Below are 19,193 nucleotides of genomic sequence, written 5' to 3' on the forward strand. Positions count from 1 at the left end.
ACCAATAAAAGTCTGAAAAGTGTGGTGTGAACTTGTATTCTGTCACCTTTTCTTTGACAGCCATATGAAAGTCTTGTGTGCCGTTTGTTGAAACCATGTAGGAAACTCAGCAAACCTTGAAGAAGGTGCTCTGAAGCTCTGTGTGTGGAGGAACACTACCATCCTGAACACATGATGCGAATGGTGTAACATCCTGGTGGCAGAACATCCTCTAGGGATATTTTTCTTCAGCAGGAGGTAAATACAGTACAATCTTCACCTTCTAGCAGGAAAAGAGCGTAAACATGCAGCCAGAGAGAGACAGTGGTCTAAGTCCAAACCTAAATACAAACAAAAATCTGTGACAAGGCTCAACAATTACTGTTCAGAGATGCTCTCCCTCCCATCTGGCAGAGATTGATCTGCTTTACAAAGAAGAATGGGACAAATTTCAGTCTGTACATGTGCACAGCTGGCAGAGACCAAAGACCTGCAGCTGTGACTGCAGAGAAAAGCTGTTCTGCAAAATGATGAGTCAGGAGGATGAATGCAAACACACACCAATCTTTAAAGGCTATGATTTGCAGCTTGAATCTGTTTACTAATTTAGTGATTTCTGAACGTAATTTGATGCACCGGTGTGTTAAAAGTTTAGAGGGTGGGATCACCACACTCCAAAATGTGGTAAGCAATATATCATTTTCCCTTTCCACTCCAAAACTCTATTTGACAAAATATGAAAATGTTTGAGGGGGATATTTACTTCCCTGTCCTGTAAAGGGAGCTTTACAGGAGAAGCTTTGTGATAAAGACACAAAGCTTTATGTGTCTTTATCAGGAACAACTATGAAATATTTTCCTCTTTTATTCTACTGTAAATGATTAAAATTGAGCAAAAATAACAATTACATAATTATAAACAAATAAGCCTCTTTCTTCATCTTGCCTCCCCTCCTCATATAATTTGGCCTAAACACAGAGCATGATGATTCAATTTGAAATCGACCAATCGCAACAGTCTGGGAACAAGTCCCACTCCGCAGTGGAGGAGAAGTGCCCAAATTACAAGCCATTGATTTCCAGTAGGATGTCTTTTCACTGGTAGATACTCTGCATGTAGCTGCACGACGGCCATAAAACACGAGGAAACAGATTGGGAGAAAAGAGCTGAGATGCAGGATGGCTTTCACCTGCAGTTTACATCAAACAGAAAGGAAGAGCCTCGCATGGCTGCCTGCTCAATTAACCCCTGCGATAGAGGCTCCTTAATGAACAACAGCACCATTACGCAGCATCCGAATGGCACTTCACCCCGGCGGCCCGGGAATAGACAATGCAGCTGTCGCCGCGTCTGTGCTGCGGCGAGATGCGAGCTCGCGCTAACGGAGGGAATTTAGATGTTGGGGATATCAGCATGTTCGCGAGGCGATCGCCAGAGCTGATGTTGGTTAACCCTTAAATAATTACACTGGTTTTTTGGGGGGGTTTTATCAGCATCTCATTTGGGACGGCTGATCAACAAGTCAGAGAGAGCACTCTGGGAATTTTCTTTCATTAGAAATAAAGAGCGGCTGCCATCAAGCTCACAACAACAAATTAGAAGAAAGTCCAGAAATCAGAAGCAACCTCTTCCACCCACCTTGCTAATGACATAGATGAGATCCCCTCTCTTAAAGTCCAGCTCATCCGTCTCGTCGGCCTGGCAGTCCCACAAACCCTGGTAGTAGTTAGCATATTCTGATGACAAGGCTGGAAGGAAACACAGCGCACAAATTCACTCAAATGAGGCAAAAAGCTTTAACCTCTGGGGAATGGCTGCTTTCTGTTATTGATTTGGAAACCTTAAAAATTTTATTCTCACCTGACTGGTTGTTCTTCTCAGCAGTCTCTTCCAATTGTTCTTGAAGATCTTCCTCTAAAGAAACAAAATACAGTGATTACTGTATGACATTTCTAATAGTAAATAATTTACATAAATAAAGAAGACACACTTTAGGGTCAATTTCATTGGCTTATTCCCAAATTTATAGAGAAATATGCTTGCATAGTTTTTAATAGACCACACAGGAACATTTATCAATAAATTACATCTAAAATTGATTTTACTTCATTTAGATAAATGTACCAATAAATCAGATCAGAGATTGGAATCGGCCCATTTTCCTCTGATCGACTCTGATCGCTAATCTGCAGGTCAAATGATGAAACATCAGAATTATTTTGACCATTTATTACATCAAAACAAAAAATCACCCACGATTTTCAGCCTTTAAGAAACTGGATCAACTGCAGGTGCACCTTAGAGTTTAGTAATAAATCCAATAAAGGTAAGAAAATATGCTATGACGTGTTTTTGGGAATAATATGTCATAGCCTCAAAACGTCTCTCTCTATCAATGTTCCTGCTGCAAGAGGAGAGTCAGACCTCAGAAAAAAAAAAATCCTTTTTCAGCCAGGAAATGTCTGATCAGTGCATTTGTCTGTATTCTGTTTTATTTATTGATTATTTGATTGTCCCTAATAATTTTTATGCCACTAAATTGAGTATTAGACTCTAAAGGTGATGTAATAATTGAATAAAGAATCTACTAGCTTCACTTAGCTTCACTAATATATTATATAATAATATTATAATATATTATATTATATAGAATAGAATAGAATTACTTTATTCATCCCAGCAGGGAAATTATTTCGCAGTTACAGCAGCATAGAGACAAGACACACAACAACCACCACTGAGAAGCAATTGTAGACAAAATAAAAATAAAAATAAAATATAACATGCTGTCAATATAAAAAGCAGCTTAGAGCAGTCCTTGCAAAGATTCAAAAATGCAGAAACAGTATGTATATGTAATATATGTACAGCAAGTGTGCCAAAGTGCAGTTGTGCAAAATTGGACTGATTTGTGCAGAACAATGATTTAGCTTTTATTGTACAGTGAGATGGCATGTGGAAGGAAGGATTTCCTGTATCCGTCCCTATGACAGCGGAGTTGGAGCAGTCTATGTGAGAAGGTGCTCCGCTGTCTGTCCACTATGTGGTGGAGAGGGTGCTGTTTATTGTCCATAATAGACAGAACCTTCTTCAGTGTCCTCCTCTCCACCACAGTTTCCAGGGACTCCAGCCTTAGTCCCAGTACAGAGCCAGCTTTCCTGATGATTTTGTCCAGTCTATTGGAGTCGCTGGCTCTGATGCTGCTTCCCCAACACACAGCAGCAAAGAAGATGGCACCGGCAACAACACTGTGATAAAAGGTCTCCAACATTTTGCTGCACACATTGAATGATCTCAGCTTCCTTAAAAAATAGAGTCTGCTCTATTATAATACTATATTACTATATATTATAATATATAATATATTATATAATATATATATATATATATATAGGACTCTGACTGTCTTCTATGCTACTAGGGCAAAAATAAGAAAATATTTGTCTTGTGCATCTTTTAGAAAGGATCACAACAAGAGTGAGGGATGGAAAACTCTAAAATAACAAAACCAAAAGCTGGAAACATAAATAGCATAACTGCGTATATTATTCTGCAATAATAATTATGATTATACATATAATTGATCATTCTGACGAAGACAATTAAAAATCACAGAAGGAAAAAATGCTGGTAAAATGAAATTCTTAGCAAATCTATAATGGATCTTCTCCCTCGTCTAGGACCAGAACTGCACAGAAACGCAAAAGAAGCAGTAGTGGTCTTGAAGTCACGCAGAGGTGGAGGTTTCTGTGCCTGCGGGGCGTGGCACCCGCTGGTCTGCTCTGTGACACAGTGATCCGCCTCCCCCCGACTCCCACATCCATCGTGCACAGAAGAGGGCTGACAGCGATGCCACAACGCAGCAACACTATCCACCTTCCAGCACGACCAGCAGCTCTCCGTTCCAGGAAGAGAAGCAGAGATCAAACACACACACACCCCTACGCTGGCACACACATACGCAAATATTTCTGGATGCGAGTTCATTTTGTGTCTCTGGATGCAGAAAGTCACCATATTCTTTTTCCACCCTGAGGAGTCATTTTAATTTGGTTTGCTTTGCTTCTAAACATTTGTTCAGCGGTCCTCAAGTGGCAGAAAGAGGGGCATCACATGACGGAGCAGCCGCTGCTACGGCCTGATGCTTTCCACATTAAAGTGATTTAATTTTCCAGTCAATAAAATCAGTCATCAGAACTTGAAGCCTGCAATCTGCCTAAAGCATACAATTTTGCAGAATTCTCAATATTTAATTTCAACAAGTTTTCAGGAAAGAACACGAATGACGACACTTGCTTTGTAAATTTATGCACTGGTGCTGTTGTCTTTTGATTTAGCAAAGGAATATATCTATTACCATCAGCTCTGCTCATCTGCAGCCCTGATTAGTGGAGATTTAAATAATTTACCGGTTTGTAATCACTGTGTAAAAGCTGTTGGTGAGCACAGAGTGGAGCAGAATGATTGATAAGCTTTGGGGGTGAGAAAGTGAACGAAAGAGCTCGTCATTCGATACGCCATCTGTGGTCAGGGTCTCTACCTCTTCCCAGATGGCTTTGAACGGCGGCGTGACAGTTTGAAGACCGATTTCCCTTTCACCAGCGATTTTGGCAAAGGTAATGTACTCACTGAGTGAAACAGAATCTTGATGTATCTTATTTAATAGGAACAGTGATGGACGGCAACGCTGAGAAGATCAGATCGCCTCTTTTGTCCTTCTTGGGATCTTGTAGCCCGGTCTCAGAACGAAGCCGAACACAGACTTTTTCCGGGCTCTTGTCACTCGAAATCTGTGAACTATGAGGCATTGAGGACTATTTTAAGGCCTCTGAGACGCCACGTTTTCCTTCCTTTCTGCCAAACTGCTGTTGCTAGGCAATTTTAGCCCCCAAAACTCTGCTTAGTGGATTGAACTGGAGGCTATTTGTTGCCAGGCAACATTAGCTAATTGGACATTCTATGACAGAGCATTTCCAAACTACTACAAGATAAGGAGGAAGAGGATTTCACATCTTCTGCTGTCCTGAGCAGCCCTGCAGCAGCACGGTCGAGCTTATTAGTGTTGATTTTTAAATGAGAGATCAGTTCAGGTGGCAATAAGAAGACACCTGAGGCACCTCACTGCTTTCTAAAAAATGAATGTTGGTCAATTTCCAATTAAATGGAACATAAATAAGCAACTGCAGCATTAACTGTGATGCAGGTCTAAACCAGATCTAACTGATTGCTTTTGGGTATAAAAATGTCTCAACATTTGCTGTTCTCATATCACTGATGATCGTAAATTCAACAGCCACGGACTGCTGTTCCAACTATTAGGCAATCTTATAATGCACACTATTAAATAGGCAATTACAAATCGCACACTGAACAATAGCTTTTTAATATAACTGAAGAATGTGTGGTAATAGTTCAGAAATGAACACTTAATCGAAAGGTAACGCACTAACTAAGCTGAACGTGACAAAAATTAAGTAAAAGCAGAGAGCCAGAGGTGCATTTCCTTTTTAACAACTGAATAATTATAATAAGAAATTTCTACGTTGAAGTGAAAATTTACTATTTTATCCTGAACATTCCCAGAAATTAGGCTCCTGAAATATGAGGTCAAAGGTCTTTGAGCAACACAACCACACAAGCTAATATGACTGCTGCAGTTAAAAAGAGTAAAGTTGTAACAATGAACTGTGTTACATGTTTATTGCAGTTTTAGTATCACTTTTAAAGGCCTCATTTCACGGTAAATAAGTGGTATTTCTACTTTCCAAACTGGAAATGCAGCACATTTATTTTGCTAATATTTTTATCACTACTACAGTGTTTACGCTGACAAAACAATTTAAATTAGTTTTAGTAATGGACATCTCACTAACATGCAAACTAGATGTAGTCGTAATTTATGCATCTGGATATTTTGCCTTTAGTAAATGAAATTTGAAATTCATATTTCTTTGAATGTGACCCATCTGACGTTTTCTTTTTTCCCAGTGTTAATATTTTCTAGCTGCAGATCATGGGGGTGGAGGATATTAACTGTACCATAATTCACACCAGCTACTCCAGAAGACAGTCTCTTTGGTGAATCTTTCAACTCTTCCCACCTTGCTATACAACTAAAATAAGATACAATTGCATTTCCTCTCTCCAGTATTTTCTTCTTGCTTCAATACATAAACTAAAATACCAATTGCTTTCCTTTCAGTACAAAACTGGGGGGGAAAAACGTTCAATGTTGGTGAAAACTACGGCGAACATTTGTACTCAACAAAATAACCAGCTCTACAGCTAACAGCAAGTCCCACAGTTACAATCCTGGATCTGATTTCTGCCTAATATAGTCAAAAGTATTTGTCTCGTACACAAATTAACTTTGATTGACATCCCATTCTTAGTCCACAACTTTAATGTGACGCAACTCCAACAGCTTTAAATCTTCTGGGATGCATATAGGAATTTCTGACCATTCTTTGAACAGCACATTTGTGAGGTCAGACACTGATGTTGGACAAAAAGGAATGGTATCCGGTCTGTGCTTTAATTTACCGGAAGGTGTTCTTTCAGGTTAGAGTCAGGACTGTGTGTAAACCAGTCAAGCTCTTCCACATCAAACTGGCTTATCCATGGCTCATGTTTATCCAAAATGTCCTTGTTTGTTGAAACTTTAAACTCTTCCTTTCATTTAAACGGACAAAACTCTTGAAAAACAGTCCCACAGTGAAATCCAGTATAAGAATAATTCTTCTCACAGCTGAAAAAAACTAGATGTGCCACTCCAGAAACCACATATTCACTGCTCTAGAGTAAAGTAGCAGGTGCTTAACACCACAGCATCCAATACCTCGTGTTGCTCTGGCACCTGCTGTGGTCGCCCATGGAAACCCATTCTATAAAGCCCTCGATGCACTGTTCTTAAACTGATTTGAAGGTCACATGATGTTTGAATTCATTTACGTTAGGCGGTGGCATACCTGGCAGTTCCTCATAGATGTCGTCTTCATCCTCATCAGGTTCATGCTTCTCTTGTCTTCTTATTTGCTTGTTGACCTGCGAAACCTGGGCCACTGATGGCGGCAGGGGGGGACTGGCCAGGCCCTCAATGTCATCATACTCGTCCTCATACTCATCGTCGTCAACGGGGATGACATTAGAGCTGAGATCTATGAGGAAAGGAGAAACATTGTAAAACCCAGAAGATTTCATTTGATAAAGAGAACTTTTCCTGCTGTTGCTAAAAAAATGTTTTGCAATAAAAAAAATGGATGGGTACAATCAACCGAAACATAAGTACATGCCCTCTTAATATAGTGAGTTTTCATCACAGCGATGGAAAATTTCCTACGTTGACTTCCTATTCATGAAATCGATTTTAACTCATAATAGTCTTAGCCAAACATATTTATCAGATTTGGTTTTGTTCTACAGACTCCTCAGGTCTTCTTTTGGTACTTAAAGTGAGAACAAAAATATTTAGTGAGGAGTTCGTTTTGGTTTGCAGTTCTGAGCTGAAAGCCTGAGAGACGCTGAGAGTTTGGATGTTTCTGAAGATGCAGTCTGGCTTTTAAGTGATGTTTATAGCCAGTTATTTTCTTAGCTAATTTTATTTCAATTTCAGCTTTTAGCAACTTTTATAGTAGCTATTTACAGTCTGTCTTATTATTTTAGCACTATTGAAGTGATAAATATTCTGAATAATGTTTTTGATCATGTTATTTATCATTTCATTGTCACTATAATATGTTATGTTACATATTTTAATTTTAACTGTCTTTTAAGTTGCTGTAAATTCTGTTTTTTTATAAGTTTAATTTTATTTATTTATCACATTTCTCTCTTTTACTTCTTCACCTATCAGTATCATTATTAAATGTTTTGTCTGTGTACATAGCTTAATCAATTAAATGTGCGTCTCTAGTCATTTTAACATCCGTGAAACATTTTGTGCTATATTTGATTATATATAAAGTGTGTTAAAATGACAGTTGGAAAGTTTGAAGCAACTAAATTGGCATTTAAGGGGTTAAATATTTAAAACTGTTGAATGTTTGGTAGTTTTGAGAAATTCTGGGATTTTTTAAATACATTTAGTTTTAAAAAAATGACAGAAAGAACCCTCATGTATGACTCTTTAAAAGCAGTTTTTGTACATTTTGCAGGGAGCTCAAGAAAAGAACCAGAAAATTCACAATGGTCGCTTTTGCCCTCATTAGCAATCTTTGCGGCTTCACTTTAAAGGTTTCCAATTATAAAAACATAAAAATCCAAGTATATTTTCACAATCACGGCCTGCTGGTGTGTTTTTACATTTGTTTTAACCATAAACAACTGTCTTTATACGTTGCACCGGACTAGACTGTGAAGCAGAACTATGCTTGGAGGACGTAAGACAAACTGCAGAGTGTCTGTTACTTCCCGCACGCAGAAGGCCAGCCCGAGCCCATTTTAGAGAGCCGGAGACGCGAGGGCTCGCTCAGATGGAGGAGCTGTCTCATTGCAAGCGACTGGCCGCTGCAACACAGGGTATCAGGTCCGCTGCCATCCAGCAGCAACCAAGCAGAAATCAATGTCACTGGAGGATAACCAGAACATCTACCAATCAATTTCCTGTAAGCTGGAATTCGGTAGGAGGGTAGTGGGAGGCGTAGTTGAACGGAGTGGAGGAGAACTAGATGGACACAAGGATGCACATCACCTTGTGGGTTGACAAGTGGAATGAGAGGATTCAGGACTTATGTGTCTGGTTGTGTAGTTAGTGACAGATCGGCTGTTTTCCAGAAAGAGATGATAAAGAGCTCCCACGCACTTCTGACCTTTTTGCACCGAGGAAACACAATAACAACTCAGATGGAGGGGGAAAAAAATGTTCGATTTATACTTCTTCAAATGTATTTTCTTATCAACCTTTTAAAACGTCAGCTAAAATAAATTTTATTCCATTGTTGTTATTATTATTATTGCATTTTCCTTATGTTGTGAGGCTTTTCGACCTGTAAAAAGTTGTAGAAAAAATTAATAAATAAAAAAACGGAGACGAGACGTCGCACAACAAAGCTACAGGAAAGAAACACAAAGAGATGATGTCTTACCCTTCAGAACAAAATTTATTTGGTCCACCCACTCTCGGGCATCTTGAGGGCTGCTGGCAGTGAACTGCAAAGAGAGGGCAAATAATACAGTCTTTAAAATCATATCTAAACTCTGCAGTTATCATCTGGATGTGTAGAAACACAATTATTACATTAACATGACATTTTGACCAAATGTTTGACAAAAAGATTTCGACACAATTTATTGATATTAAAGTGCTTAGGAAATTTGTAAAATGTAAAAAAAAATTGAGTAATAATAAGCATAAGTGAAATGAAAGTCCAATTTGAAGGGGAAAAAAAAACATTTCAAACGTGCTTATTTTCTCTCAAAAATCTCTATTAAATAATTAATTGTTAGGTACAAAAGATGTAATACTTTTTAAAATAATAAATGGACATTTTTTTAATTGAAATGTTTTCTAAATGAAAATAAAAAAGCTACTATTTGCAAAGAATAGATGTATAGAGCAACATTTGGTAGTATTTATATATTTGAAATGAAGTCAAAATTGTATGGATTTTACAAGTCAAGCATTTTTATCGACAGCTACCCCTCATAAAAATATCATCCAATTAAAGATAAAAATGCAAATATTATGTCATACTTTTATTGATATTTGAGGTCTTTTCAGACTTTCTAAACAAATAGCAGACAACAAAAGCTCTTCTGCAGAAAAAAAGGAAACAACATCAAAACTCGGGCAGAAACTTCATCTGCCACCTCTGTCTCATGGTGATAAATAATGTAAAAATATATGACATTCTTATTAGCTTCCTCCAGCTGTTTTCATATAATGATTCTGCAGATGTGAGTATAATTATCTGCAGGAGCTGCAATGACATGAATAACTGTTATCACTGAAAACGAGACAGCTCTACGGTGAATAATATGAACCAACCTGGAAGGCCCGTCGACCAGGAGCCGTGAACTCGAAGCAGGCGGTTTTTTTGGAGTCTTTTCTCAGGCTGCTCGACAGCTGCACGCTATAGTCACTGATATAAAATGAGCCTTTCTGCTGTTTATCTGTCGGGAGGCGGAACACATGGTAGGCTGTTATCTGATTCACTTTGTGCAGCTGTAATGTTTCCCACAGCTACCAGCAAACCTTTCTCACTCCCAAAGTAGTAAAACACGGAGTGGTTCAGGACACACCATCTCTTCTGCCACTCTGAGCCGAAGAAGCTGTGATCTGGAGAAAGAAGGCATTCATAAGCCAATGTGAGTAATTAGAATATAACTTGCAGGATATGGGTGAGGTTCTGTTATACCTTTTCGTTTCTTCTCCAGGAAGCCCTGTTTCAAGTTGTTGGTAAGTTCCTGGGCTCCAACTGGGGGGATGTCACCTAAATCTGCTAGGAAAAGCAAAATAATAATCTAAAAAACTGGGAAATGGTCAAATTAAGTCCTAGTATATTTTATCAAATCAGAAAATTTTTAATTGTTTTACATTGCAACTTTCAGTCAACTAATTTGATCATCAATAAACGCCATTTCTGACGCCAAATAAGCTGCACTTAAACCTCTTTTACTCCTTAGGAAACGCATGTACGCTCATCAGTTTCCAAATTCCCCAACCGTGAGGATCAAATACATCCCCCGCAAGGCTTCAGGAAACTAGGATCAATACATTTACAGTGCTACTGAGCACTGCAGTCCATTCATCTGCTCACATAACAATTTAATGAGGGCAACCTTCCTGTGGGGATCCAACATCTCCTCACTCTGCAAACATGATAGGACAGTAGCGAAGCTTCAAAGGTCCAAAGTTAATTAGTGTAATATGTTAGTAATGAATACAGCACTGCAAAATTTTGTGGGTCCTAAGGTGGGATGTTTGAGATTTACTAGAGAGCAACAGTGGGAATTATTTCAACAAGTGCAAAAACCCCTAAAAGATTACACTTTCAACGCACTTTTCTGTAAAGTTTCTCTTGATTAAACACTTTTATGAGGTTCTGAATTCTTTAAACACATGTAACAGTATGTGTCTTGCATCATGCATCATTTAGATCCAATTAACCTGTTTTCCCTTTTTCCAAATTCAGTTTATCGGGGGGTTTTTTCACAAGATTTGTTCACAACTAAATGTAAAGAAATAGGTTTTATCTTAATAACTTTAATGAATCAAATGTCAACATTTCAACAAAGCAATAACCACATTTTTGGGCTTAATAAGGAAATCCATTACTTCTGGTTACTTAACACAGTGGGATGCATTTATTATGAAAGCTAAGAGGGTTAGGCACAGTTTAATACAAATTTCTGAAGTTGATAATTATATAAGGATGGTGTTTTTTCTTTGTTTCTTGACAAAAACAGAGGCTTTGTTTTCCCAGGATCACCTTCATGCTACGTTTTAGAGATTTGATATCATGCTCCACATTTTAGATATATCAAACCGTTTCATTTTATTTTCTAAAATTTACAGCTACAATATACCCACAGCAGAGAACGTATCTCGGCTCTGCTGTGGATCTTTGTTGAGGGGGAAATTTGCAGAATCAGCAGCGTAATGTTAGCTCTCTGTTTTGATATGACTTGTTCAGAATTCAGCTTGTAAAATATTTTCTTGACATTCTTTTCTTTCTTAATTGCTGCTCAGAATTCTTCCAAATGATTGTTGGTCACAAGTCGAGATGAGTGCCATCTAAACAGGCAGACAGGAGGCTGAAGAGACTAACGCAGTCTCTTTAAATGAAAACAAAAATATAAAATGTGCAGTGATGTGTGACATGTATGAAATTGTAAGCATTTACAGAAAACTACCAACATTTCACAATATTTCACAATACTGTCCATATTTTAAAAATACACCAGATGCCCAACTCTTTGTGGATTTTTCTGTGGAAAGTAATTTAAATTATTTGCCTTCCATTCCCTGATTTGTTTTGGAGAGCATATCTTAAATATTCAAAAGAAAATACAGCTTGGGAAGCTGAAACACATGGGTGCAGTACTACTGGACATGCTGCTGTCTGGCAGTTGTAAAGCAGCCAATCCGAGAGCACCATTCATTTTCCCTGCTGCTGATTGGCTGTACCCCCAGAAGCAGAGATTAGTAAGATGTTGGATTCTGCTGCAGTGCTAAGACGGTTTTCGTTGTGCGTATTCATAAATATTAGACTATATTTGGTGTTTGCACACTTAAAACAGGCACTTATAAGTGTTTTTAAAATGAGGTCTTAAGTATTTGTGGATTTAGCAGGAAGTTGAGGTCCTAATCCCCATGATTACAGGGGTCTCTACTGCAATTTGCATATTTTGTTGATGGTATAATGATAAAGTTGTTAATTAGGAATGTGCTGGAATGAATTATCTATTATATAATGATTAAAACTAAAATAGTAATGTATGAAATTATTTTAGAAAATGTAAAACAAAATGTATAACATGATGCTATTTATTTATTTATTTATTTATTTTATTAGATCAACAACCATTCCTACCACTTCTAAAATAACACAGATATATTGATTCTTACATACATTCACAGTGATTTAAATTTTTCTACACAGACTGAAGCAAAAATACAGATTACCGATAATAAGTTGAAAATGTAACAGATGAGCAGCATTTTGCTACTCTGCTTCAAACAGCCATAGAAAACTCCGGTCTCTTCAGCACTTTTTTTCTGATACCACTTCTAAAAGACTTTAAAGTCCTTTAGTCCTTGTAGTTGAAACGGTAACTTGTTCCATCTTGATACCAGTAACTGGATGATCCCTTATCTTAATGTTTGGTCCATTTTCTGGCCGTCGAGAGGAACTTGACTCCAGGGGAGCATAAAAGCCATCTTCCATGATTTTCTGTGAGCCATCAAAGCTGAGTTTCCTCTGAATATATTAGTCAACATGGAGGGAAACACACAGGAACAGCAAGAGGTGCCTTTTTAAGTCTTGAAACAGAGGCACATTTTAAACCCCATTTACATAAGTCAGCATGACACCTCTATTCAGGCCAGGGATGACAAGGGGAATGCCGGCGTCCCCCTCCCGGCTCAGAAAAGGTCTGCTTAACTGCTGTGAAAAACCAAACATGTCATCCCACAACCGGCTGATCTGGTTTAAACAAAGAGCATCCCCCCAACTTCAGACTCACAGCAACTCCCCAATGAGTCTCATTCATAAAAAAAAAAATCAACCACAAAAGCAAAACGGTGCAGAATTTTTTCCCCCTTATCTGCATCCCAATGCTCAATGTAGTTTTTCATCTGCAGTAACTTTAAATATGACAGCAAGCTGAGATCCAACACTCCAGCACTGCTCAGGTTTGTGGTCCTGATGGATGAGCGGGTCATTCCAGAACAGCGCTCACGGCACTAACACTCCTACACATCATCCGCCCGCCTCTGCGGATGGACTGACCGCTGACACTATAAATACAGAGGTGCTAAGGACTGTTTTGTCAAAGAGAACTTGATTCTGTACATCATAACAAACAGCGATCATTACGCTCCTCCACCTCATTTATCCGCCGGCGGTCTGTCTTTTTTCTTTCCTTCCCCCTTCGGCCTTACTTCCCCGTTGCGACTCTCCTCTAATCCCCTCATCCGTCTGCTTCCCTCGCTCTTCATTTATCTCAAAGGTCGAGCTCAGGTAATAGATGAGGAGCTAAAAAAAAAAAAATCAACACAGGATCACTCCGATCTGCCAGAGTCAATAAACATTACACATTCATGCGTGCTTAGCACTTTATCGCCAGGTGACCCGACCTCACTGGATTCTCCTTTGTGTGAAACTTGAAGCGAACGCGCGCAAACACACACATTAGTTCTCCATTCCTCCACACGGTAGCAGCATGAGATAAAAACATCCCGCTGGTTAGTGCTTGATCCCACCCGGAAGAGAAAAACAACATGAGTGGAACCGTAAGAATCCCCCCACCCGCACCTCATTTGGAGCAAACGCAAACTTAAGTGGGCATTTAGAGCCACTGTTATTCGAAAATGTGCAATTTAGAGCATTAAACACCCCCAAAAACTATCATGGTGTTTGAGTTTGGAGTTTGAGTACAGCCACAGAGACACATTAATGCATCTAATTAAGGCCTCATCAGAACTGCAGACAGACGGCACTCTTTCATAAAAATCATAAATTGGGTTATCAATTATTCAGAGCAATGCCACGGCTTCATTTTCAGTCCTTTTGCGTTTTAATTAGCACCATCCACAGCTTTGGTATTGACATTAATTTGATGGCAATTTATTGATATTTCAGCATAACCTATTTAGCTGAGTGCAATTACCAACATAGAGAAGCAGATAGATGAGACGTCGGGACTTGCCGCGTTTCGTAAATCAAGGTGAGGAGCCGCTACAGGTCCATGCTAACTAAATCTAATGGTGCTCATCAGCAAGAAAAAGATCTGAGTCACCCAATTTACAAATGGGAGGAAATAATCAATAGAAATCGACCAGAAATATGTGTTTAATTGATCCTGACGAAAGGGCGGCTCCCAGGAGCGAGCTGACCCGCGTGGCGACAAGCGATCCGTTCTGTCGGCGTCCTGAACTCGTGTTAAACTCGTAGGGGACGGGCCACGATGCATCTGAGCTGCCAGCAGTTTCGCCACAGCCACAATCTCTCATTTGGTTATTCACACTCCCTCAGCATGGCGGTATGAGCTCAGCAGTGGATCCCGCAAGAAAAAGCTGATTTATGCTCGCATGACCAGAGGGAGTTAATGTATTCTCTCATTAAAATCCACTTTAGTTGGGCTGAAAGTCAATCAAAGGCTGGAAGGAAAGTGAATCAAAGTGAAGGGAAATGGTCGAGTGGGAAGATTCGCATGTTACATTAGATCCAACGGTGGTCATAACCCAACAAAAGAGGGTATGAAAGCACTGAAACGGGCTGAAGATGTTGGTGGTGCTGGAGAAATGAGTGGCAGCGTGTGTTTTAGGCAGTCGGGTGGGAGAGAAAGGCACCGACAGGATTCAGCCGCAGCAGGGAAACATGTCAGAACCACTGCGTTATGTTTTCCATTTAACACACAAACAAATCTCTGCAGAATCAATATTTGAAGTGAGTAGTGGTCAACGGAGGATTTTCAGCTTGACTGACCCTGATTGGTGACGGTGGCAACTCAAAAATCGGATCTTTAGCCCATCAGTGAAAACACAAAGTTGTCGTTTTATCCATTTGAGGTTTAAATCTCGGTCTGTCATGGAGTGTGCTGGACATTTAAATGCTGGTAGGCATTTGGAAATCTCAGAGTTCAGGTAAGGATCTACATTCTTATGGACAGACACACGGAGACTGCCTTTTTTTCAGTGCTAGATGTGCTAGCCGCTAACATGGGCTGTTAAAGCCAGTTGAAAACCTGAATTCTGCAATCATCTTTTTTTTTGTTATAAAATTCTGTTATAAAACACATCTGCTCCTATAATAAACAAATATCAGAGCTGAACCAATCAATCTGTAAAATGCCAGTTGCCCCTTGATCAGCTGAGATCAGTGATAAGAAGGTCAAAGATCAGAGTTTTACAAGTCCCAGGCCATAAAATTTTCATCAGTGTGTGACGTCACATGATACTCTGCTTACAGGATAAATATGTGCATGCTATACATATTTCCCTCAACATTATCCTACATTTTTGTTCCCTGTAATTTATTCTCCATAGAAGAGTTTTGAGATGATTAAAATGTCATTTTTTTATTTCCAGTAATCAGTCTGCTTTGAAAGCAAAAAAAACTCATGTTGTTCTGTATTATTTTGCCTGACTTAAGACTGAAGATGACATTTCATTTTGTTTGTTTAATCAAATGCCATTAGATTTCAATCATGAATCAAGAAAATGAACATCACTGTGATTGTATTTATTATGATTTCTACATTCAAGATTTAATTTTGGAGAGAGAAAAAAATTTTTTTTTTAAAAAAGACTAATTACGCTGTCAATTTTGTATTCTGAGTAAAAGTCTAGGAGGCTTTTTATGATTATTCAATACAATCAATTATGTTGTTTTAAACAATTTCAGAGTTTACAAAAAATACATCTGAAGAACATCTGTGAATCATTTAGAAGAGAAATCTGGTCTGAATTATTAGCAAAGATCAATGGCCGTTTTGATGAAGCATCTATCTAGAAAATGTCAGATTCAGGAACGTGACAGTGATATAAATTAATTACAATATTATTGAAAAGCTCATTTGTTTCAGTAACCCAGTCCACTTAGTGAAACATTATATAGATTATTTCCACACAGACTGGGGTTTTCAGATCTTTACTTCTGTTAAATATGATGATTTTCTGCTTACATCTGATAAAAACACATTAGAATATTATCTCAGATCAATGAAAAACATTTCGAACACAGAAATGTGGGCTCAACAAAATGTATGTTTAATACCTGCTTAAACGTCGTTACTTTGAAAAAGCACTTTTATTCTAACAAACGGCCCTCGTTTTTTGTTAATGCAATTTAAGAGAGTAAAGGCATTAAGAAATTCTGGAAAACGTGGCTGGGAATAACAGCACCAAGACTAAACTTATTGAGTGATTAAACGGAAATGTCAGCATGAACACCATAATAAAGATATGCAAAGCTGAGAAGATTACAAATGAATTCTGAAACAAAACATTTTGCGAGATCTTTGGATCTTTTTCTTGCTAATTGCGAGAAAAAAGTCGACTCCATGAAGTCATAAATACATTTCTATATTGAAAGAGATTGATCACAATCTTCATTTTCTGATTTCTACAGTAATGTAAATTGGGTTTATGTGTTCAGCACCTCTTAGAGATACAAATAAACTAGTACTTCACAAATATAAATAAAAAACCAATACAACAGAAGGAAAAAAAACATTAAAACGTTAAAAGAATATATGGCTAAAATTTAAATATTCTTAAAATCAAACTAAATGCTTTTCTTATTATGCATATTAGATGTGCATACTAAGCACAGACTGATGGGCTTCTATTTTAATCAGTTGGTAAAGAAAATATATTAAGTGAAAAAATTATATTAAATCACAAATGTTAGATGTATACCTTCTACACGTAATATATATTTTATATTTTCTTGCTTGCACATTATCAAAGGAAACTGGGCTTAACTCTGATGTCTATAAGATTACAACATAATTTTCTCTTTGCTCTGGCAAAACTTTTCACATATTTTTTTTTTTTATTCATTCATCAGGAGTCTTTTATTTTTTATTTTTGCTTTATTCTATTACCTAGTCATAATTCAGGAAACCAGCTGCTTTTTTTCCTTTTCCATTACAAATGAAAATCTATAAACTGAAGTCAGCTTCTTCACTACTGTCTCTTGTCTCAACGTGAACATGCAAGGAGACTTTTAGTCAGATCTCTAAATGTTAAAAATCAAAAAGAAAAAGCTTGATCCCAAATTATAGAAAAATCATACAGCAGCAGGACATCATAATATTTATTGGCTACCATTCGATCAGAAAGCTATCACATTTTCTTAGGGAGAAACTAAATGTTTTATTGCAAAATAAACTCCACCAGCTGTAAACCATTGTGTTTATCAGTCGGTGATAAAATATCTGTAAAACTGGCAATAAAATCTGAAAATTATACTCTCTCTTTCCAACTGCCCGCAGAGGTTTTATTTTGTTGTTTTTGTTAAAAATTATCCTGGTTTTATGAGCTACTACAGTTTTGAGATAGGCATAAATCTTTTAGCTTAAGAAGTTACAAAAGAGCTAAATTTGGAATAGTCGGTGCGGTTATTTCGTCTGATTGTGATTCAGGAAATCATTTTTTTATTATTCATGTGAAAACGGATGTCAGCTTCTCATTCTTATACAATACTGAAAATAAGATCGAGAAGATATATTTTCTTTCTTTGCGCAGAGGAACCCTGTTTTTTTTATAATCCTGTGTTAATGATTACTTTTGTTCCTTTATTGCAATCACAATATTTTAATTTTTTTACTATGTTTTAGCTCAAAGATATCATAAATAGGGGGAAAACGGTCATTCTAAATCTTTAACATGTTCAGAAAGAGTCTGTCTTTTTTGTCTAAATCAAGAACATTAATAGAATATTTGTTTATTTGACATCAACATCCAAGCAGTCTTCTTTTTGAATTTGTAAATTTCCGACAAATAATGTTATTTATCTAATTTTAAAAAGAAGATTTTCACCAAGAATAACTGAAATCTACATCAGATATAGTGATAAACGCAGTATATCACAGCATTTAGCATCAGCTAGCGCTGCTCAGTGCTGGTTTGTTCTGATGTGACCCCTAGAAGCAGAAGCTGACCATCAGATCAGAAAGTTATCATATGTTTTCTCTCTGCTTTGTGCCGTCCTTGAGTCGGGTGAGGGGGTTGGGGGGGGGGGGGCTTTCACACCGCCTTTCGATACAAGAGGTATTGCATTGAATGCAGCATCAGGGGGCAGGACCTGACCCCCGCGTGAACTCAGCTGATGAGGTGAAACAGAAGGCACGGAGAGGCTCCCCGGCCCTGAGGGGGCTGCCGGCAGGAATGCTGCTGATTCTACAGACGAGGTGAACGAGACCGCAATCCTCTCCAATACCGTCCTTGATTAGGAAAAAGGATTCACTCAGTGCACCTTCACCCACCCGGCGCTCAATCTGTGTGCAGGCCGAGCTAAATTGATACATTTTTCCTCATTACAGTGGGAGGCCTCTGCTGTGCGTCCCTCCAGCAAGGCGGCCGTCAGAAAGGAGGAGAGAGACTGAGAGGCACTGAGGTTAAGGGCACAATGTCTCCTCAGCCTTCCTTCCCTCCCCTGATTTGATTAGGACTTCAGTCATCGATACATAAACCATGTTTAGAACCTCCTAATGCATGTGTTTGAACCAAAGAAAACATGCAGTGCATTATATCAGGCTGCATGATGACTGTGTCACAGTCTAATAATGCTTAATGGCAGCAGGAATTTTTGCAGAAAGGATTTGGGATGTTTTTTTTGTTTTCTTTTAAGATCAAAATGTCAGTCTGATTGAACAACAAATCAGCCTTCGTGTGGCGGAGTGAAGCGTTTAGCAGGACAAAATCATCACATTAATATTTTATAACACTTTCTAAGTCATTTTGGTGGCTCCTTTTTTCATCGTGCGACTTGGTCTATTATATTTGACACAGCTCATAAAAAAAATAAGTTTTTCTTTCTTCTTT

At 38.1% G+C, this 19,193-nt stretch overlaps 1 protein-coding gene across 2 annotated transcripts in view; it reads right to left on the bottom strand.

Moving 5' to 3' along the window:
- The window catches only part of skap1 (src kinase associated phosphoprotein 1), a 44,574-nt gene that overhangs the window by 12,007 nt on the left and 13,374 nt on the right, over window positions 1–19,193 (bottom strand). The window contains exons 5-11 of one of the 2 annotated variants that reach the window (XM_023340605.1): window positions 10,336–10,419; window positions 10,173–10,256; window positions 9,966–10,090; window positions 9,064–9,127; window positions 6,949–7,137; window positions 1,841–1,894; window positions 1,619–1,728 (exon numbers count right to left, since the gene is read on the bottom strand). In XM_023340605.1, the coding sequence (XP_023196373.1) occupies window positions 1,619–1,728; window positions 1,841–1,894; window positions 6,949–7,137; window positions 9,064–9,127; window positions 9,966–10,090; window positions 10,173–10,256; window positions 10,336–10,419 (710 nt within the window). The remainder of the gene's footprint in view (window positions 1–1,618; window positions 1,729–1,840; window positions 1,895–6,948; window positions 7,138–9,063; window positions 9,128–9,965; window positions 10,091–10,172; window positions 10,257–10,335; window positions 10,420–19,193) is intronic. The other variant, XM_023340606.1, reaches the window with a different exon arrangement.

The sequence above is a fragment of the Xiphophorus maculatus genome, chromosome 10 (assembly GCF_002775205.1).
Source record: "Xiphophorus maculatus strain JP 163 A chromosome 10, X_maculatus-5.0-male, whole genome shotgun sequence".
Taxonomy (NCBI): Eukaryota; Metazoa; Chordata; class Actinopteri; order Cyprinodontiformes; family Poeciliidae; genus Xiphophorus; species Xiphophorus maculatus.